Source organism: Canis aureus, chromosome 22 (assembly GCF_053574225.1).
Source record: "Canis aureus isolate CA01 chromosome 22, VMU_Caureus_v.1.0, whole genome shotgun sequence".
Taxonomy (NCBI): Eukaryota; Metazoa; Chordata; class Mammalia; order Carnivora; family Canidae; genus Canis; species Canis aureus.
In genome coordinates, this window is record NC_135632.1 from 22,131,501 (window position 1) to 22,154,111 (window position 22,611).

General features: G+C 40.6%; 1 protein-coding gene across 7 annotated transcripts in view; it reads left to right on the top strand.

Annotated features, from left to right (window-relative positions):
• Nucleotides 1–13,177, top strand: part of TOPBP1 (DNA topoisomerase II binding protein 1) — a 60,816-nt gene extending 47,639 nt beyond the window's left edge. For all 7 annotated transcript variants that reach the window (XM_077865091.1, XM_077865095.1, XM_077865094.1 and 4 more), the window contains 5 exons: nt 2,825–2,988; nt 3,975–4,112; nt 5,795–5,884; nt 6,058–6,219; nt 12,439–13,177. In XM_077865091.1, coding sequence (XP_077721217.1) covers nt 2,825–2,988; nt 3,975–4,112; nt 5,795–5,884; nt 6,058–6,219; nt 12,439–12,582 — 698 coding nt within the window. In that variant the 3' untranslated portion in view covers nt 12,583–13,177. The remainder of the gene's footprint in view (nt 1–2,824; nt 2,989–3,974; nt 4,113–5,794; nt 5,885–6,057; nt 6,220–12,438) is intronic.
• Nucleotides 13,178–22,611: the final 9,434 nt, after the last annotated feature.

Below are 22,611 nucleotides of genomic sequence, written 5' to 3' on the forward strand. Positions count from 1 at the left end.
TGCAGGACTTGATCCCAGGTCTCCAGGATCACACCCTGGACTGCAGGCGGCGCCAAACCGCTGTGCCACCGGGGCTGCCCAGTAGCCATATTTTAAAAAGTAAAAAATCAAGTAAAATTAATAAAACATTTTATTTAACCTGCTGTACACAAAATATTATATTCAACATGTAATCAGTATAAAATATCAGTGAGATCTTACTTTTTTTCCTAAGTAGTTTTTGAAATCTGATATATATTTTGCACTTTTAGCACATCTCAATTTGGGCTATGCTGCAAGTGTTTGATAGCCACATGTGACTAGCTGTTACTGTATTAGAGCAACTCTACAGAATTAAGAAAAGTATAGGAAGAGAACTTAATCTGACAGGTTGATACAGAGAAAACATTAGGAAATAATGGTTGTTTTTAATAATAGCCCTGAGTCATCAAGAAAAGATTAAATGTTAGTGCTGTCCTTTTAAGAATGTGGTAAATTATGATAGATGTTTTTGGGTTTTGTTTTGTTTTATTTAGATTTTATTTATTCATGAGAGAGGCAGAGACAGAGGCAGAGGGAGAAGCAGGCTCCATGCAGGGAGCCCGATGTGGGACTCAATCCTAGAACTCCAGGATCATGCCCTGGGCCAAAGGCAGGCGCTACCACTGAGCCACCCAGGGATCCCCGATAGAAATCTTAAAAAAGATTTCTGTCAAATAGAGTTGAGACGCTATGTTTCTTAGAAACTGGACTCACGTGGAACACTGTTTCCCAGTCACCTAGCAAATGAGATGGAGTTCTAAATCAAGATTTTTTTTTAATATTTATTTATTTGAAAGAGAAAGCATGAGCGGAGGAATGGGGAGGAACAGAGGGAGGGGGAGAAGCAGATGTCTTGCTGAGCAGAAAGCCCAATGCAGGGCTCAATTCCAGGACCCCAGGATTACAGCTTGAGCTAGGGGCAGACACTTAACCGACTGAGCCACCCAGGCACCCCATAAATCAAGATTGTTAAGCTTTATCTGGAGCTCTCAGAATGGAAGAAGATGCTCCAAGCATCTGTCCTCCTGTATTTTATTCCATCTCTGTAAACTCTGGCAAGAGAATGGTCTAGAAGAGAGGCAAATGAGGACAGATTGTACTGGAATGGAGTCTGAGTGGGAAGTTTTTGATACCAGAATGCAAAGAGACCCTTCATCTTATAAATGAAGCAACTGTGGCCAGTTGATTTACATAAGTAAATCTATTATGTTGTCTGGGTTACCGAATAAATTTGTTAAATAGAATTAGATCTCAATATAATATGGAATTTTCACCTTGTTTTTTTGTCATTCTTTTTTTTTTTTTTTTTTTTTTTTAATTTTTATTTATTTATGATAGGCACACAGTGAGAGAGAGAGAGGCAGAGACACAGGCAGAGGGAGAAGCAGGCTCCATGCACCGGGAGCCTGACGTGGGATTTGATCCTGGGTCTCCAGGATCGCGCCCTGGGCCAAAGGCAGGCGCTAAACCGCTGCGCCACCCAGGGATCCCTTTTTTGTCATTCTGATCCTGAGTGAGTTATTGTGTACTTGTGTCATCATGGGTAGATGGCAGATAATCATAGTAACCTACCTTCAGAGAGTTGTGAAGATTAATTAGTTAATAATCCTGAGTACTTTCCACAATCCCTGGCATATAGTATGTGGTCAAACAATATTGCTTCCTTTATTAGTTATCTGTAAAGCATGAGTAGAGCTCTGATGTTTTGTTGAATTCTTACAAAGTCTTTAATACAACTTTGCCTAACCAATAATCAAGTTAACTTCTGAAGTGTAAATCAAAAATCGATCAGTCAAAAGCCATGCTTTACATAAGCTTTTAAGCCTTCTTTCCTCAAAATCGGACATCATACATCTGTGAGAAGAGGGTTCAGCTTCTGCCTGCTGCTTCATGTTTCCCTAGGGTGTGTGTTTTCCTCCCTAGCTTCTGTGTTGTTGAGCTATTGACCTTATTTCCACTCAAAAAATTTTCTGCTTTTACTCTTTAGAAGCCGTTTCTTGACTTCCATCTCCCTGGTTACCAATACTCAGTGGTTGGAAATTGCAAAAGTAGTTGAGACTTAAAAGCTATAACAGTAGTAAATGGACTCTGTTTATATTGGGTTTTTTTTGTTTTTAATATCTTAATTGTAACAAGCCAAGTACAGACAAACAGAAAAGTTTGAATAAGGATTTAGTATTGAAATAGCAAAGAATTTTTGTTAATTTTGGTCTGATAATGGCATTGTGGCTGTGTAAGAAAATTACCATGTATTGCAGAGATGCATACTGAATGGGGAGGGGTAGAGTAACATGATGTCTGGAATTTACTTTAAAATAGTTAATGGGCAGCCTGGGTGGCTCAGCGGTTTAGCGCCGCCTTAGGCCCAGGGCGTGATCCTGGAGACCCGGGATTGAGTCCCACGTTGGGCTCCCTGCATGGAGCCTGCTTCTACCTCTGCCTGTGTCTCTGCCTCTCACTCTCTCTCTCTCTCTCTCTCATGAATAAATAAAATCTTTAAAATAAATTAATTAATTAAATAGTTAAGCCAAAAAGAGGGTAGACTGAAGTAAGGATGGCAAAATTTTGGTAATTTTGGAATCTAGGTGGCCAGTGTGTAGGGTTTCATTTTACTATTTCTTTCTATTTTAATTTTTCATTAAAAAATATTATTTTATAAAAATATATGTATGTGAAGTAAAATAATTGTCAAAGTTTTTTGGTTTATTTGGTGCATTTTATTTATAAATAATTTGTAGAGTTGACGTTTTTTCTAGGAAGAAGTTAAGAATTTCAATAAAGTATCAATTTTTCTTTACTTTAGGTGGATTAGTAATAGAGAAGCAATGCTTTGATCCCAACTGTACACACATTGTTGTGGGACATCCTCTTCGAAACGAGAAGTATTTAGCTTCAGTGGCAGCTGGGAAGTGGGTACTTCATCGCTCCTACCTGGAAGCATGCCGGACTGCTGGGCACTTCGTGCTGGTGTGTATTCAAATTAATATGAAGAATCATTTTTCTTTAAAAGCATCTGCCTCAGGTCATGATCTCAGTCAGGGTCCTGGGAATCGAGCCTCAGCGGGGAGTCTGTAAGTCTTAATAATTGATTCCAGTATCCACATAATCATTCATATAATGGAAATAACCAAATATGTCTAGTTAGATTATACCGATTTTATAAGGTCCACATTAACAAAGTAAAAAAAAAAATTTTTAAGAGATTACAGACCCAGATTCTTAGTTATATCAGTTTTGTTTAATTTGAATGTGGACTTAGTTTTTTTCTCTTTGGAATAACATTAGAAAATGTGAAGATTATCTCATCATAAGCTTTATCTTTACTGCCAGCCCCTTAAATATTAAGTTGTCTGAAATATTTTGGCTCCTAACTAACCATCACAGTAATATCTGTCATGCAATTTTTGAAGTTTTCAATCAATATCCCTTAGGGATCTGATTTCTATGGACAGGTAGTCAAGCTATTAACACATACCTCCACTGAGAACATGTCCTTCTATGAAGTTCATCTTATAATAGATGAAGCCTAGTAATCTGTATATTACTAATTACTAAGGTGTAGTTACTATATTTCTTAGAAATGTAGCAGTATTTTTCTGATTTCTAATTAAAAGCCAGATATACTTAGGGTGCCTGGGTGGCTTAGTTGGTTGAGCATCTGCCTTTGAGGTGGCAGGGAGTCTGCTGCTCCCTCTCCCTACCACTCCCCCTGTTTGTGTGTGCTCACGCTCGCTGTCTCTCTCTCTCAAATAAATAAAATCGTTAAAAATATATATATATACATGACCCTTCTATGAATTAAAGTACATATTCTTCCTCTGTGCTCATAAACTGATATTTAGTGCTCTGTATTTATAACAATTGAATGTATAGCTTTTAACTCTTATGAGATCATGGACTTCTTGAGGACATACTGTAGGACTACTCTGAAGTTTATTGTACTAATTGTCTAGGAAGAAGACTATGAATGGGGAAGTAGTTCCATACTTGATGTTTTGACTGGAATCAATGTACAGCAACGAAGACTAGCACTTGCAGCAATGAGATGGAGGAAAAAAATCCAGCAAAGACAAGAATCAGGCATTGTTGAGGTATTGACAAATGTGGTGATATGAACGGCATTCAGTTTGATGATTATTAACAGATTTTAATTTTAAGAGAATGTGCTTATTAACAAAATATAGTTGTCTTTTATGCCTTGGTTGATATACTTAGTTTGAGCATTCTAAATAGGGCTAATGTTAATTCCTAATTCCTTTAATTATGATCAAGAGGAAGGTATATATAATGTTGATGTCTCTTTTAAAAATATGTGTATATGGGATACCTGGGTGGCTCACTCAGTTAGGCATCCAACTCTTGATTTCAGCTCAGGTCATGATCTCAGAGTGGTGAGATCCAGCCCTGCATCAGACTCCTCGCTTAGCCAGGAGTCTGCTAGAGATTCTCTCTCTCCCTCTGCCACTCCCCTCACCACGTATGCATGAATGCACACTCTCAAATACATAAATCTTTTTTAAAAAAGTAAAAAGGAATGGTAAAAATAATTTTAAAATGTGACCCATGCTATATTTCTTCCAAAGACCCTTCAGCATCTACCTTCAGGGTTTCTTAACATGGGGTCCACAGACTCTCCCAAAGGAGTTGTAGATAAAATTCACTGTTTATACACTTTGGATGGAGCATTGGAATACATCTTTATTTTTACTAACCTCCAATTGGAAGCATTTCTTTTCATTATAGAAGTCTAGGTAACCAATCACAACATTTAACAGTACTTGTGATTTTACCCCAAGAGAAGAGAGACATTTTTGCATTATAGTTGCAAGTATTTCGAGATACTGCTTATGTTTATCATCTTTTTTTAATTGAAATATAGTTGATGCACAGTATTACATTAGTTTCACATATGTAACAGCGATTTGACAACTATACATTATGCTCAGAAGTGTAGCTAACCATCTGTCTTAACTACTTTGAAATTGTAATAGCTCCAGTCACCACTAGGTCTTTTGATTTAATTCATTAATACAGAAGGGCATCTATTATGTTACAAATTTGCAAATATTTTGACAGTTTTCAATAAAATGGTTTTTTGTAATCTTTTATAGTTTATGTTAAAATTAATATTTTAAAACATTGTTCATATGGCACAGAAATCACATTTCAATAAAGCTTTTGTTTTAAAAGAATGAGAAAACAGGGCCAGAGGTTTCACTGGACTGTCAAAGGAGTCCATGGTCACAAAAGTTAGAAACCCAAATTAAATAATCTTGTGTGTTGTATTCTGAGCTCTCTACTGTATCCCATGCCCTTGTTAGCCTTAATTCCCTTCTTTTAGAGTAATTCTACTGGCTTTTGTTGATAGTTATTCCCTAGTGAAATATTTAATATTTCTGATTTGCAAACATTTTCAAGAGAAATATAATAGAGACTTCATCTAATCTAAGAACTTGTACAATAAGTTCTACCGTGGATTAATTATAAGGAAAAAATACAAGACTAAATAAAAGCCAAGTTGCTTTGTTTTCATGTTAATTAATCATCAAAACATTTTCCTTCATTTTTCAAGTACTTATTGATAGCCTACTGTGTGCCAAACACCATAGCTATGTGTTTCAGAGTATTCTGACCAGAGACAATTACCACTGTGGCAGAAGTAAAGGTTATAAGATTATTTGTTGACGTAAAACTACATTTACAGATAAAATGATGTATTATTTGCATTTAATTTCCCAAATAATTTCAACACTTATTATTTTTTCATTTGTAGGGGGCATTTAGTGGGTGGAAGGTTATCTTACATGTTGACCAGTCCCGAGAAGCAGGATTCAAACGCCTTCTTCAGTCAGGAGGAGCAAAGGTTTGTATTGAGTCAACTTACAGAGTTTTTTATGTGAATTTTTTTTTGACCAAGGTTGCTGTGATCAGTTCTTGATTTTCTCTACTTTGTGAGATGACAGTCCTTAAGTACAGATTATACTTGAACTACTTTGGGACACTGATAGATTGTGATGCTTATTATTTGTTCTTTAGGTACTACCTGGTCATTCTGTACCTTTATTTAAAGAAGCTACACATCTCTTTTCTGACTTCAATAAACTGAAACCAGATGACTCAGGAGTTAATATAGCAGAAGCTGCTGCCCAAAATGTGTACTGCTTGAAAACAGAGTACATTGCTGATTATCTGATGCAGGTGTGTAAGATTTTTGTCCTTGACCTCCTCATCACCAGAGATAGACTTATATGCATAGGGTTGTAACTGCACGACAAAACCTTTGACTAGTTTATTAGTAGAATGTTTGGCTCCTCCTATTCTGTATGCAATCCCTTTCAGTTTCATTCTATTTTTTTATAATGAACACATACGTAAACATTTAGCTTGGAGTTAAATAGAGCAGGTATAAAAATCTGGGTTACCTAAAAGCATTAAAAATGCCCTTTCTTAGTGTTGGAATAGTGCTATTCACAATTAGCCTAAGTTTTTATTTGGGCAAAGAAAAATCTTTGTGATACCAGAGCACCTGAAATGCCATCAGAAATCAGCAAGATATGACACATGATAATGCCTTACTACCAAGGATTTCAAATAGAATGGTATAGAACTAAGGGGAAGCCAAAACTCACCATGCTGTGTAATTTTTGCTGTTTGTGTTTCGGAGTTGCTCAGGATATATAGAAAAAAATGGCTAAAACATAAACATGAAACCTTTATTATAAAGCAGTGGGATGTACTAATTAGGAATTAATAAGCCAGTATTAACTCCTAGAAACACCTAAGTAACTTTTTAAAAAGCTCAAGCCTTCTTACTCACTGCTTTTCTCAGGGTTACATTGTGTATCAGGCAGTAGATGTCTGGAGGAATGCAGTTGGGCGGAGTAGGCTGCTGTGTATTTCTATGTCTAAGCTCATCATTGCCAACCTAGCTCTCAGAAGTAGGTCAAGACAGAACACTTCAGGGAAGCAAAGCAGCAGACTAGGGAGGGAGAGTCAAGCAGACTTGACTTCAAGTTCATGATCAAGATAAGCCAAGCACAAGTAAGACTCTTGAGATAGGCTTACCCCAATGTTCTGACCTCAGGTTAAAAGCTGGTGGTGGGGTGAGGTATTAATTCATTAAAAAGCTGGGTGCAGTGGCCACGGGGATCTTGGTGATGACGTGTCCTTAGCTACCTTGCTCCACTCTGGATGGTCACCCTCTACTACACAGTGCTGTCCTCCCAGGATCTCCATTCACCACCATCCTTTCTCTTCTCTGTTGGATCTCCTATTTCTATATCCCTTGTCATCCTAATCTCTCATTTTGTCAAAGGTCATTTTATAGTAACTTGAGAAAGCACATGGGGATAAACAGATTTTCTGTATGTGAAAATTCTTTTTTCTGTGCTCAAATTTCTCAGTTTGGATGGACATCAAATTCTAGGTTGAAACATTTTCTTCTTAATCTCCTTGCTTTTAGTATTGTATTTTGATTCATAATCTGTTTTAAGTAACTTATGATTTAGTAGGAAGCTCTTTTTGTCCCTAGTTTTCTAAAATTTCAAAATGATAGGCTCTCAGGGTCTGTTTTTATTATGCTGCACATGACAGGCCTCTTCTGGCCTGGTAATTTGTGTCTTTCATTTCTAGAAAATCTTGAGTTATTTCAGCAAGGATATTTTGTCTCCACTTTCTGTTCTCATTTTCTAGTACTTCTACTTGTACACTTGATAATCTTACTTCATAACTATTTTTATTTTATTATTTATTTATTCATGAGAGGCACAGACATAGGCAGAGGAAGAACCAGGCTCCCTGTCGGGAGCCTGATGCAGGACTCAATCCCAGGACCCCAGGACCACAATCTGAGCCAAAGGCAGACTGTAAACCACTGAGCCACCCAGGTGCCCCATAAAATGGCTTTCTTTTAAACAGAGTATTGTTGGGTCTTGCTTTTTTATTCTTTGGAATGTTTAGTCCATCATGTAATTATTGATATGATTGGATTTAGGGTTTTTTGCAGTTTGTCTTCAGTTTGTCTCCTTTGTTTCTGTGTTCTTCCTTTCTTGCCTTTTTTTGGTTGGGGACAGGATGTGTTTTGCTCTACAGATTACAGTATACTTCCTTAACTTTCCATAGTGTAGCTGGAATGATATTGTGCCACTTCACACAGAATGTAGAAAGCTTGCAGTCATAGAGGTTCCTTTACTTCCCCTATCCTTTTTAAACCAGGGGCTGATAAACTGTAGCCCACAGGCCAAACCCTGCCCACTGCCTATTTTATAAGGTTTTACTGGAACACACAGCTCCAGCCATTTATATGTTCTCTCTTCTGCACTACAGTAGCTGGGGTGAGTAGTTGCAACAGGGACCATCTGTTCCCCACAGCCTGAAATATTTAATGTCTGGTCGTTTAACATAAAGCAGGGGCCAGCAAACTTTCTGTAGAGTTGTCATATATTTTACATTGGTCTAATACAGCTCCACAGAACAGTGTTCTGCCTTCAAGTAAAAATTGCTTAAACAATCCTATGTTTTGAGAAAATTAAAAGGAAGAATACAGTCTTATATTTATCCTACTGGTATCACTTTTCCTTCAGCCCGAAAAACTGGTTTGTACTACAAGTCGGATGGGACCAATTCTAGTTAATTATTTGAGTGTCTATTTTACCTTTATGCTTGAAGATTCTTTTTGAAGGCTATAGAATTTGGGAGTTGATATCTGTTTTTCCTTATATTTTAAAGAGTCCACTTTCTGTTGGCCTCTATTGTTTCTGATAAGAAGTCAGTGGTAATTTGAATTCTTCTCCTATATTGCAGTGCTCTTTGTCATTGTGTGTGGGGTATGTGTCTTGCTGTTCAGAATTTTCATCTTTGGTTTTCACCATTTAGGATATTGCCAGGTGTGGTTTCTTTATGTTAATGTAATCCTGGTTGGTGTCTGCAAAGCTTCTTTACTCTTTTTATTTTTTTTTATTTTTTATTTTATTTTTTTTTTTAATTTATTTATTTATGATAGTCACAGAGAGAGAGAGAGAGAGAGGCAGAGACACAGGCAGAGGGAGAAGCAGGCTCCAGGCACCGGGAGCCCGATGTGGGATTCGATCCCGGGTCTCCAGGATCGCGCCCTGGGCCAAAGGCAGGCGCCAAACCACTGCGCCACCCAGGGATCCCTGCAGAGCTTCTTTAGTCTGTAAACTTCTTTCACCACATTAAAGAAATTTTGGCCATTACTTCTCCATTCTTTCATCTAGTTATGGGAATTTAATCACTCATACCTTTGGATATTGTCCCACAGGTCCTTCAGACTATGTTTACTCTGCAGTTTTTCTGTTTTTCTGATTAACTAAATCCTGTTTATCTGCTTCCAACTTCACTGATTTTTTTTCTGTATTTTCATTCTGTTCTTAACCCTACTCCATGAGATTTTTTATTTAGATATTAAATTTTTTTATACATAGAATTCTTTGGTTCTTTTTTTATAGTTTCTATTTTTCTGCTTTTTCATTTCAAGGATAAGAGCAGCTATGGTGTGTCTACTACTTCCAACATCTGGGTCATGAGCAAGATATACTGTTTTTATTTTGAGGGAATTGTAGATTTACATATAGTTGTAAGAAATAACAGTTTCCCCCAGTGGATAACATCTTGCAAAAATCTAGCAGTATTACACAGTATTACAGCCGAGATATTGACGTGATGCAATCCACACTTACTCCAATTTCTCCATTTCTACTTGATGTGTCTGCCACCACAGTCAAGATATAGAACAGTCTATCACTACAGCAACCCTTCATTTTGAGTTTTCTTTTTTCTTTTTTTATTTTTTTTTTATTTATGATAGTCACAGAGAGAGAGAGAGAGAGGCAGAGACACAGGCAGAGGGAGAAGCAGGCTCCATGCACCGGGAGCCCGACGTGGGATTTGATCCCGGGTCTCCAGGATCACGCCCTGGGCCAAAGGCAGGCGCCATACTGCTGCGCCACCCAGGGATCCCTTGAGTTTTCTTAACTAGACCCATCCTTCCCTTCATTCTCTTCTTCCAGGGGTCTCACACCTGGCAACCACTAATCTGTTGTTTAAATTTTAAGTGGAATCAATATAGTATGTAATCTTTTTGGATTGTTTTTTTTTTCTCTTGAGAATCATTCATGTGTTGCTTGTATCAGTAATTTTATTACTACTTATTGCTGAGTAGTTCAGATATACTATAGCTTAACCATTAACCTATTGAAGGACATCTGGGTTGTTTCTACTTTGGGGCTATTATTGAAAAAAGCTACTGTGAACATTTGTACACATATTTTGTGTGAAAATAAGATTTCATTGCACTGAGATAAATCCAAAAAGACAAAATGAAGGATCACTGCGGAGATATAGACTGTTCTGAGATAAATGCTTCAGTGTGTTTCCAGAATAGTCACATTATACGTTCCTACCAATGAGATGAGCAATCCGGTTTTTTCTGTATCCTCATTGGCATGTTTACTTCATTATTTTAGCCTTTTCATTTGGTATGTAGTAATCCCTTGCTGTGGTTTTAATTTGCAGGTCCTTAATGGCTAGTCAGAGTGAACATCTTTGGTATACTTCATAAATGTATGAGGTGTGAGGTTTCATATAAGGTGTGAAGTTTAGGTAAAAAAAAAAATCTGTTTCAGAAGGTCTATAAAAGAACTATCCTCCATCTAGTTGCTTTGGCCCTTTGTCATAATTCAGTTGGGTATATTGTGGGGGTCTATTGATCTAGGTATCTTTTCTTCTACAATAGCATCTTATTTATGATTTATGTATTAAGCCCTGATATTAGTGATTCCTCTTTATTTTTCTTTTTCAAGACCATTTTAGCCATTCCGGAGCCTATACCTTTTATGTAAGTTTTAGGATAACCGTATTTATATGCCTACAGAAACCTCTTGCTATGATTGATATGAATCACATTAAGCCTACAGATTAATTTGAGTGAACTGACATCTTTACTATGTTCAGTCTTTTGATCCCGGAACTTACTGATTTAGGGCATCTTTAAGTTCTTTCATGAACATTTTGTAATTTTCAATACATGTGTTTTAAGTTTTGTATCTTTTTTGTGGTTTTGGATTCAGATTTTTTTCTTGAGAATGGGTCATGTTCTTCAGATGTTGTATAATTTTATATGCATCCTAGACATTTTAAGTTGTAAAAATTAGATTCTATTATGTTCCTCAGGGGGATGCCATTCTGTTTGCTTAACAGGCACCGGCTGCTGTGAGTGAGAGCTCAAGTCTTTAAGCTTAAGCCTCCTCTGCCTTTCCATGGTGAGAGGGCAAAGATTGAGGCAGAGTTCATGACCGAGTTTGGGGCTTCTCCTGCTCCTTCCTGGGATTTCCCACCTCATTTTTCAGTGGCTGTGGTTTCAGGCCATTAATACTACCTGCTTTCTGTTGAGGCTTAGTTTAGCCAGCCCACATGACACTTCTCCTCAGACCGGACCCCCTACCAAGTGTCAACCCTTCTGATATTGCCTAATCTTATTTCCTCTCCAGTGTCTTGTGATAGTTGCCTTTAATATATTTGGGTTGGAAGTTGTCATCCAGGGAAGAGTTGAATCAAAAGGCACTTACCCAGTGTTTTATGGTGATTCATTTTCATGTTATCCAGTCTGCCACTTGGAGGGAAAGCTCATTTTAATTGGAATATGGTTGTTGCAAGGATTTTGGAGGCAGTGTTGTAATGATTTTGGCTTTGCCACCTGCTAGTTATATAATGTTATTTAGCCTTTTTTATCTTATCTGTAAAATGGGGAATATGAAACACCTATCTCACATGTTTACAGATTAAAAATATTTTTTAAAATTGACAATAAGGGGGGTGCCTGGGTAACTCAGTGGTTGAGCATCTGCCTTTGGCTCAGGGTGTGATCCTGGTCCAGGGATCAAGTCTCACATCTGGCTCTGCTTCTCCCTCTCCCTATGTCTCTGCCTCTCTCTGTCTCATGATTAAATAAAATCTTTGAAAATAAAAGTTGACACTGGGATCCCTGGGTGGCGCAGTGGTTTGGCGCCTGCCTTTGGCCCAGGGCGCGATCCTGGAGACCCAGGATCGAATCCCGTGTCGGGCTCCCGGTGCATGGAGCCTGCTTCTCCCTCTGCCTATGTCTCTGCCTCTCTCTCTCTCTCTGTGTGTGACTATCATAAATAAAATAAAAATTAAAAAAAAAAAAAAAGTTGACACTAAGTATAAGGTGTCACTTCTTAACCTTACTCTACAAATGACACCATTATCAAGGTCTGAGCGTGCCCTATTCCACCTGAGCTATAAATTTTTCTGATAAAAGGTGAGATTTTGTCATGTATGGTCTATTCCTAGCATACCTTAAAATACAAATTTTAAGTCTTTCTGGCTAAAAAGCATAGTCAAGGAAAAAAATGAACAATGTATTTTCTTCTTTTATAGGAATCACCTCCTCCAGTAGAAAATTACTGTCTACCAGAAGCAGTTTCGTTTCTTCAGAATAATAAGGAACCTGGGCCTGGATTATCACAGAAGAGGAAAGCTCCTACAGAGAAAAATAAAATCAAACGACCTAGAGTAAACTAATCATGTTTGCTCTTTAGTCACCAAACATTAGTATTTTAATTATAAAGCCTGAATGTTACGGTCATGGATTTGCATAGTAATTTAAAGACAAGTGTCTGAAACATTCAGCTTCAGAGTATAATGATGATCTTGCTTGTAGTTAGTTTTTAACATCTGAAATTTTAATCACTGAAACATTAACTGTTTTTACCTGAAATAACAACAAAACACAACTCCTTGGCTGGCTTGTCATTAAACCACACTGTAGTGTGTAAGGGGCTGTTTATTTATTTTCTTGTAAATATCTGAGTCTATAGCTTAGTGAAGTTTTAGCAAGGTAATGGATTTTGCCTTAAAATGCCTGCTTTAATTTGTAACAATAAGGAGCTTGTAGATTGGGATTTATTCGTGTTTTCCCTGATTCTTCTCACCACTTTCCCTCTTTTTAACAGGAGCCTGAGTACAAGGTTTAATGAGAAACTGAGGCTTTAAACTTAAATATGTGTTAGTGTATATATGTATATGCATGTTTGTACAGATCTCCATGATGTTTGCCAAGTTTGGGAGCCAAAACTTGGAAAATAAAGACAATAAAGAATAAAAGTAGTGACTGAAATTAGTTGTTCAGATAAGTTTTTGAACAGAGCATCCTAGTATTCATTGTCTTGTTGAAGCAATAAATGATTTGTAAAATTAAGCTTAAAAAGCAAATCGCAAAAAAAAAAAAAAAAAAAAAAAAATCGCTGGGGTACCTGGGTGGTACAGGTAGTTAAGCATCAGACTCTTGATTTTCTCAGGGTCGTTGGTTCAAGCTCTGAGTGGGGGCTCCAGGCTCAGCTTCTTCCTTTTCTTGCCCCTCTGCCCATTCTCTAAAATAAGTAACTTTAGGGATCCCTGGTGGCGCAGCGGTTTGGCGCCTGCCTTTGGCCCAGGGCGCGATCCTGGAGACCCGGGGTTGAATCCCATGTCAGGCTTGCTGCATGGAGCCTGCTTCTCCCTCTGCCTGTGTCTCTGCCTCTCTCTCTCTCTCTGGGTGACTATCATAAATAAATTAAAAATAAAATAAAATAAGTAACTTTAAAAAAAAATTTATTACTAGTTATGTTTCTGATGTTTGTTACTTTAGAATATTGTATTACTGTGTTTAAAAAAAAAGTTTATTGGAACTACAAAACTGCATTAGCCTTTATTAAGCTACACCTAAACACCCTGCTACATGTGTTACCACAGTCTTCTAAATGTAAAGCTACCTCATTTTGCTGAAAGGAGGAACCAGATATAAATGGTCCCCATTTCATAGATTCTTTTTTTTTTTTCATTTCCTAGATTCTTTGAAGGCAAACTCAAATGGTGACGGTCGAAAGTCTTAACCTGAACACAAAACTCCTTTTTTTCAAAGTCTTCCTCTGTAGGGAAATAGTAGGGTTATCACAGCCCCTCATAAATGGCCCTTCAAAGTTTTTGGCCTTGATCTAAATTCCCAGCTCAAAACAAAAATTCCTGTACAGCCAAATGGATAGATAGCATTGTCATGTAAACATGTCCCTCCCCAAACAAAATCACATGGCCTGGTTCTACCAGGGCAATTTTGTGTGAGTAGAATCTTTCCAGTGGCATCTTGCAGTATGTTTCCCTGAATTTCATCACTTAAATTTTTCGTTAAAGTAAATGTTAGATCCTGTTTCTCTCTAGCCCAGATAAAATTATATAATGTACGCTTTTCTGCCAAAATTATGAACTGTTTTTTCGGTAAATAAATACATACTTTAAAACTTTAAGGCTCCAGATCTCAACTGTTCCTCCTGATTCTCCAAAATCTTTATATCAACTATTTCAACTTTGGCTTTCCCTCTTAGACTATAAATGTCCTAAATCCAGCAAGACCATACATACAAATAATTTCTTTAAGATTTTATTAGAGAAAGGGCATGAGTGAGGGGGGAGCACAGAGAGAGAAGCAGGCTCCTCCCTGAACAAGGGAGCCCAATATGGGGCTTGATCCCAGAACCCTGAGATCATGACCTGACCTATAAATGCAGACACTTAACCAACTGAGCCATGCAGGTAGGCACCGCATGCAAATAATCTAAGCACAGATTTCCTTCATTTTAAGGAAAACAAAAAAGCTTTCCTTGATTATTCTTAGTTTCTCCTCAGAATTGCTATAGTATTTTAATATGACACTTAAATTAGAATCTTCCATTCCTCCATGAATTTTCTAGTGCATCAGCCTGATGGCCAGCATTCATTTATTCAACAGCTATTCCTTAGCATATAACAAGTACATGGGGACGCCTGGGTGGCTCAGCGGTTTAGCGCCTGCCTTCGGCCCAGGGCATGATCCTGGAGTCCCCGGATCGAGTCCCGCATCAGGCTCCCTGCGTGGAGCCTGCTTCTCCCTCTGCCCATGTCTCTGCCTCTGTGTGTGTGTCTCTCATGAATAAATAAAATCTTAAAAAAAAAAAAAAAAAAAAAAAAAACAACTAGTACATGGGATCCAGGAGCAAACCACCTAGAAAGCATGCTTCCTCGTGGAGATTGAAGAGGCCGGATTGTGTGAATTGTTTCACACACATACACATTCAGAGATTGAAGCCTAACCCCTAAAGTGACCACTTGGGAGATAAGGCTTTCAAGGAGGTAATTAGGTTAAACAGGATCCTATGGCTGGGGGCCATAATGGCTGGAATGGATATGGGCACAATCTGGTCTGTGCATTTTTAGGGCAGAGCTCATAGTTCTAGAACTCAGATCTGTGACTTCACATCCAAAAACTACGAACCACTGTCGTAATCTAAACCTATTTCACAGGTACATCTTTAATCCAAAGGTGTTTTAATACACTTTGCTTTATATCAGAGATTGGCAAACTTTTGTGTGTAAGTCCAGATAGTAAACATTTTAAGTTTTGTAGGCTGGGTCTCTGGGGGTCATTTTTCCCCAACTTTAAAAGCCTCTTAAAATTGTAGGGACCATTCCTAGCTCAAAGCCATACAAACGTAGGCAATGGGCCATAGTGTGTTGATGCCCACTGTATAGTCCTAAAAAGCTTTATCTAGATCTGTCAACAAAGCAAGGCTCGTTTTTCCATATCTTATCATAAACCTCACTTCCGATGCAGCAGTCCACAATTGGGAGGGACACTCATGACACCAAGCTTCTCCCTAAAGGGTGAAGGGTTTGAACTCCATATCTGATGCCTCAGCTTTTAAGACCTGCACCTGAAATGAGCCCCCAGAACAACTAGCTTTGAAAGTCAAAGGAGCTTTCATCCATGGGACCCCCAAGGCTCCAGCAATCTGAAAAACAGCTCTAAGAGGACTGAAGGACACTCATCCACTCCAGGGCCCAGAACAGATGCAGCTGACTGAAAAGCACCCAGACATTTTGTGAGAAAGGCCTAGTTGTTCATCAGCTTCAACTGGAGGGGTAGGCATCCAATTTAAAACCAGAACGCCCTACTGAAACACTTTTTTTTTTTTTACTTTATTTATTTATTCATAGAGAGAGGCAGAGGCAGAGGCAGAGGGAGAAGCAGGCTCCATGCAGGGAACCTGACGCAGGACTCGATCCCGGGTCTCCAGGATCACACCCCGGGCTGCAGGCGGCGCTAAACCGCTGCGCCCCCGGGGCTGCCCCTGAAACACTTTCTGAAGTCAGGTGCCATCTTGCGCTCTCCCTCTGTCACAGCCACCACTCTCCCAGAAAGCAGCTCATGCACACATCTGGTGCCCTGCTTTTATGTCTGGTGGCCCAGCTTTTCCAGCAGCTGCCACCCAGGGGACACCTCTGGCATAAGTGGCTTATATTTGTGGATCCCATGGGACTGTAACCAAAGCAGAATTTTTTTTTTTTTTTTAAGATTTATTCATGAGAGACAGAGAGGCAGAGACACAGGCAGAGGGAGAAGCAGGCTTCCGCAGGAGCCTGGGATCATGCCCTGCGCCAGAGGCAGAGGCTCCACCACTGAGTTGCAGAAATGGTTCTTAACTGGCTTTGCCCCCAAGGCAGAGTGCAGAGCCAGTGAAGACTAAAACCCAGCCCCAAGCTTCGTGTGAAGGAGGCCTGGTTGCTTCTCTTACGGCTTCAGCCTGAAGGGCAGGCTTCTGATCTATCACATCTGCGGCCACTGTTCCTGCCCCACTCCAGGTCACTGGCAGCTCGGAGGAAGGAGCTTGTGCACACATGGGTCCAGAGGACATCCCTGGTCGCCTGGCTCTGGTGGCCAGCTGGGCTTACATTCATTCACAGATCCCATATTATAACAAATAGAGAAAGAGTTCTTCACTGGCTACTCCTGGGGCACAGCATGGGGACAGCAGGGTGAAACATACCTGTCTTTCTGTGACAGCTCCATTAGCTTAGCTTTATAGCTGTGGCCTGAGGGACTGGCTTCTATAATGTATCTAAGACCCAAGGACAATCATCCCCAGAGACCGCAAGAGTGCAGTGCTATTTTCACACTCCCTTTGCCTTGCTCCAGGTCACTAGCATCTCCTAAAAAGAAGCTTGTGCACACATCTGATGCCTTTCTTTTTGCAACTACTCCCTGGGAGACACCTCTTGACCACTTGGGTCTGGTGGCCAGCAGGGCTAACATTCACAGGTCCCATAGGGCCTTAACAATCCAAGAAACAGGTTTTGGGTTTTTTTTGTACCTTTGTTTTTACTGAAGTTCGATTTGCCAACAAGTAACACCCAGTTCTCATCCTATCAAATGCCCTTCTCAGTGCCCATCACCCAGTTACCCCCACACCCACCTCCCCTTCTGCAACCCTTTGTTTCCCAGAGTTAGGAGCCTCTCATGGTTTGTCTCCCTCTCTAATTTTTCCCCACTCAGTTCCCCTCCTTTCCCTTATAGCCCCTTTCACTATTTCTTATATTCTACATGAGGGAAACCATATGATGATCTATTCCAACTGACTTACTTCACTCAGCATAATACCCTCCAGTTCCATCCACGTTGAAGCAAATGGTGGGTATTTGTCATTTCTAATGGCTGAGTAATATTCCACTGTATACGTAGCCCACATCTTCTTATCCATTCATCTTTCAACGGACACCGAGGCTCCTTCCACAGTTTGGCTATTGTGGACATTGCTGCTAGAAACATTGGATGTTTCACTGCATCTGTATCTTTGGGGTAAATCCCCAGCAGTGCAAATGCTGGATCATAGGGTAGCTCTTTTGTTAACTCTTTGAGGAACTTCCACACTGTCTTCCAGAGTGGCTGCACCAGTTCACATTCCCACCAACAGTGCAAGAGGGTTCCCCTTTCTCCACATCCTCTCCAACATTTGTGGTTTCCTGCCTTGTTAATTTTCCCCATTCTCACTGGGTGAGGTGGTATCTCATTGTGGTTTTGATTTGTATTTCCCTGATGGCAAGTGATGGGGGGCATTTTCTCATGTGCTTGTTGGCCATGTCTATGTCTTCTTTGGATAAATTTCTGTCCATGTCTTTTGCCCATTTCATGATTGGATTGTTTGTTCAAGAAACAGTTCTTAACTGGCGACTACCCTCAAGGCACAGCACAGACACAGCAGGCTGAAATATACCTTCAGTCTTACTGTGAAGCCAATTAGCTTTCTGCCTAGCTGTGGCCTGAGGGCCTGGCTTCTAATTAAACACACATCTGGGGGTGCCTACGTAGCTCAGTGGTTGAGTGTCTGCCTTTGGCCCAGGTCATGATCCTGGGGTCCTGGGATCGAGTCCTGTATCTGGCTCCCCACAGCAAGCCTGCTTCTCCCTCTGCCTATGTCTCTGCATCCCTCTATGTGTCTCTTGGAATAAATAAATAAAATCTAAAAAAATAAAAAATAAACATACAGGGATCCCTGGGTGGCGCAGCGGTTTGGCGCCTGCCTTTGGCCCAGGGCGCGATCCTGGAGACCCGGGATCGAATCCCACATCAGGCTCCCGGTGCATGGAGCCTGCTTCTCCCTCTGCCTGTGTCTCTGCCTCTCTCTCTCTCTCTCTGTGACTATCATAAATAAATAAAAAAAAATTTTTTTTTAAAATAAATAAACATACATCTGGAGGCCAACCACCATCTTTTGCGGAGCCCAGGAAGGGGGCCCAGTGGGCACCATATTTTCATTCTCCCTCCGTCCCACCCCAGGTCACTGGTGTCTTTGAGAAGGGAATGTGTATATATGTCGAATGCTCCAGCATTTATCGCTTCCACCCAGATCTGCCCCTTTATAGCCTGGCTCTGGTGGCTGGTGGGGCTTCCATTCATAAGTTCAATGGGACAGAAGCAAATAAACAAAAAATAGTTTTCAACTGGCTATCATGCCAGGACTCAGTGCAGTTACAGCAGACAGAAATGCCCATTTCCCAGTCTTCCCCTGAAAAAGGAATGTCTGCATACTTTAAAAGCTACTCCATGAGGTTCTGGCTTCTAATCAGCCTGCTACTACTAGGTGCTGACCAAGATCCTACCCTTGGGGACACTGATAGGTCTTGGCACACTTCAACTCCTGGGAGTCACCGATAATCAAGTAGCCTGATCGGATGATCACAAAGGTTCAAGAGACACCCAAGAGCTAGGGCAGGGTTGAGCAATAAAGATCATCTCCCACATAAGATCACTCCTTCGGAGCACCTGGGTGGCTCAGTCGGTTAAGCATCTGCCTTCGGCTTGTGTCATGATCCCAGGATCCTGGGATCAAGCCCTGCATCAGGCTCCCTGCTCCACGGGGAGCCTGTTTCTCCTTCTCCCTCTGCTTGTGCATTCTCTCATGATCTCTGTATCTCTCTCTCTCAAATAAATAAAATCTTAAAAAAAAAATCACTTCTGGGCAGCCCGGGTGGCTCAGTGGTTTAGCACCACCTTCAGCCCAGGGCATGATTCTGGAGATCCAGGATCGAGTCCCATGTCAGGCTCCCTGCATGGAGCCTGCTTCTCCCTCTGCCTGTGTCTCTGCCTGTGTGTGTGTGTGTGTGTGTGTGTGTCATTAATAAATAAATAAAACCTTAAAAAAAATCACTCCTTCAAATTTGAAAGAGGTAGCTGTGTTATCTAATGCACAGAAACCAACATGGAAAGTCAAGAAAAATGAAGAGGAAGAATGCATTCCCAAAGAAAGAACAAGATAAAAACTTCAGAATAAGATTATAATGAAATGGAGATAAGTGATTTACCTTATAAAGAGTTCAAAATAATGGTCACAAAGATGCTTACACCAAGCTCAAAATAATGATTGAACAAAGTGAAAATTTCAAAGAGAAAATAAAGTACCAAATAAAAGCCACAGACCTGAAGAATACAATAACTGAACTAAAAAGAAACCATCCATCGGTTAAGGATCTGACTCTTGACTATGCTTGGGTCACGATCCCGGGATTGTGGGATGGAGCCATGTGTCTGGCTCCGCACTGGGTATGAAGCCTCCTTAGGATTCTCCCTCTCCCTCTACTCCTCCCCTAATGTCTCCCTCTCTAAAAACAAACAAAATAAATGTATAATAGAGGGACTCAACAGAAGGCTAGATGAAACAAAAGAAAGGATCAGTGGACTCAAAGACAGGGCAGTGGAACTCACTGAATCAGAAGAGCAAAAAGAAAAAAGATGGAAAAAAAGTGAATACAGCTTAAGGGACTTAGAGGACATCATCAAGAAAACCAACATATATATGCATTACAGGGCTAACAGAAGGAGAAAAAGACAGGGGGACAGAAAACATATATGAAGAAATAATAATGAAAACTTCTCTAACATGGGGGAGGAAACAGACATCTGGACAGAGGAAGCCCAGAGTTCCAAATAAGAGGAACCCAAAGAGACCCACACTGAGACACATTATAGTTCAAGTGTCAGAAGTTAGAGACAAGGGGGAACTGGAAAAGATGGTAGAGTAAAAGGATCCTGAGCTCACTTCCCCCCATAGACACATTAAGGCTGCACCTAAATATAGTGCAACTCACTCTGAAAGTGACACAAAGATGGTAGAATAGCTTTTCTACAGCCAAAGACATCAAGAGAAAGCCACATCAGGAGGGTAGGAGGGCGGAGATATGGCTAGGAATGAAACTCCCAGTGTGGCAACCCACAGGTTAGGAACTGCAAACAGGGATCCCTGGGTGGCGCAGCGGTTTGGCGCCTGCCTTTGGCCCGGGGCGCGATCCTGGAGAACGGGGATCGAGTCCCACGTCGGGCTCCCGGTGCGTGGAGTCTGCTTCTCCCTCTGCCTGTGTCTCTGCCTCTCTCTCTGTGTGTGACTATCATAAATAAATAAAAATTAAAAAAAAAAAAAGGAACTGCAAACAGGAGGATTCTCATGGGTACAAAGATACTCCCTGAGAAATGAGGGGACCAGGCCCCACGTCCAGCATACCCTACCCTGGGGATCTGCACTTGGGAAGATAAGCCCCCATAATCTCTGGCTTTGAAAGTCAGCAGGGCTAAATTCTAGGAGACCCAGAGGAATATAGGAAAGCGAAACTCCACTCTTAAAGGGCAAACACACTATATCACTCACTCCAAGACCCATCACAGAGACCGCAGTTTCAAAAGCACCTGGGTTATATATGAAGGAGATTGACTGACTATAGGGCATCTGCCACAGGGGTAGAAATCTGTAAGAACTTTCTCCAAGGATAGAAGTACTGACACACACCATTTTTCTTGCCCTCCTTTAACCTAACTGCTCCAATGCTGATGTGAGCCAATTCTGACACTCTGCATCTACCTAGCTAGCACTACTCACCCTACCCCAGCATTTCCCTCCAGACCCAACCCACTCACCCTGGAAGGTGTCCCTCCAAAGGGACTTCTGCCCAGCCACACCCAGCTGACAGCTTTGGTTGAGACCAACATCCTGACACACACAAGAGACAGCCCTTGCCAGGACCAGCAAGGAGGGGAAGGCAGCCCTGCCCATGAGCACATCAGCAAGAGTTGTGGCAAGGAATCTCAGTGAACTTCACTGGAGACTAACCCCACCCAACATCACACTGCAGCTGCAGCAGGGCCTCTCAGAAGGCTGTGCTGGAAGCCAGCCCTACCCACCAGCCTGTCTGCAGCAGTTACAGCCAAGTCACAACAGAAGGACACACACAGTCCACACATGGGAAACCATGGAGTGCCTGGTTCTAGTGACAAGGAGGATGGAGCTACTGGGTACCACAGATGCTTTCTACATAAGGCCACTACCTTCAAGACCAGGAATGTAGCTGACCTATCTAATGCACAGAAATACAGAGTCAAAGTGAGAAGACAAAAAAAAAAAAAAAAAAAAAAAAACAAAGTGAGAAGACAGAGGAGTCTGTTCCAAATGAAAGAACAAGACAGAACATCAAAAGAGAACAAAACAAAACTAAGATAACCAAAGGACCTGATGAAGATTTCAGTAATGGTCATAAAGATGCTCATCAGACTTGAGAGAAGAGTGGATGAACTCAGTGAGAACTTCAACAAAGACATAAAAATATAAGAACCAATCAGAGCTGAAGAATACACTAAGTAAAAATGAAAACTACATTAGAGGGAATTAACAGCAGATTAAAGGATGAAACACAGATTCATGATCTGGAAGACAAGGCAGTAGAAAGCAGCCAAATTAAACAGCAAAAATAAAGTTTCTAAAGATAAGGATAGGGGGCAGCCCCGGTGGCTCAGCGGTTTAGCGCCACCTTCAGCCCAGGGCGTGATCCTGGAGACCCAGGATCGAGTCCCACATCTGGTTCCCTGCATGGAGCCTGCTTCTCCCTCTGCCTGTGTCTCTGTCTCTCTCTCTCTCTCTTTCTGTGTCTCATGAATAAATAAATAAAATCTTTTAAAAATTTTAAAAAATAAAGATAAGGATAGGTTAAGGGACTTCTGTGACACCATAGAATATACTGACATCCCATTATATAAGTCCTAGCAAGAGAAGAGTGAAAGGGGGCCAGGAAAGGTATTTGAAAAAATAGGAGCTGAAAACTTCCTGAATCTGGGAAAAGAAATCACAGATCCAGATTCAGAAGGCAGAGAGATGCCCCCAATAAATTCAGCCCAAGGAGGTCCACACCAAGACACAGTAAATAAAATGGGGGGGGGGGGGGAAG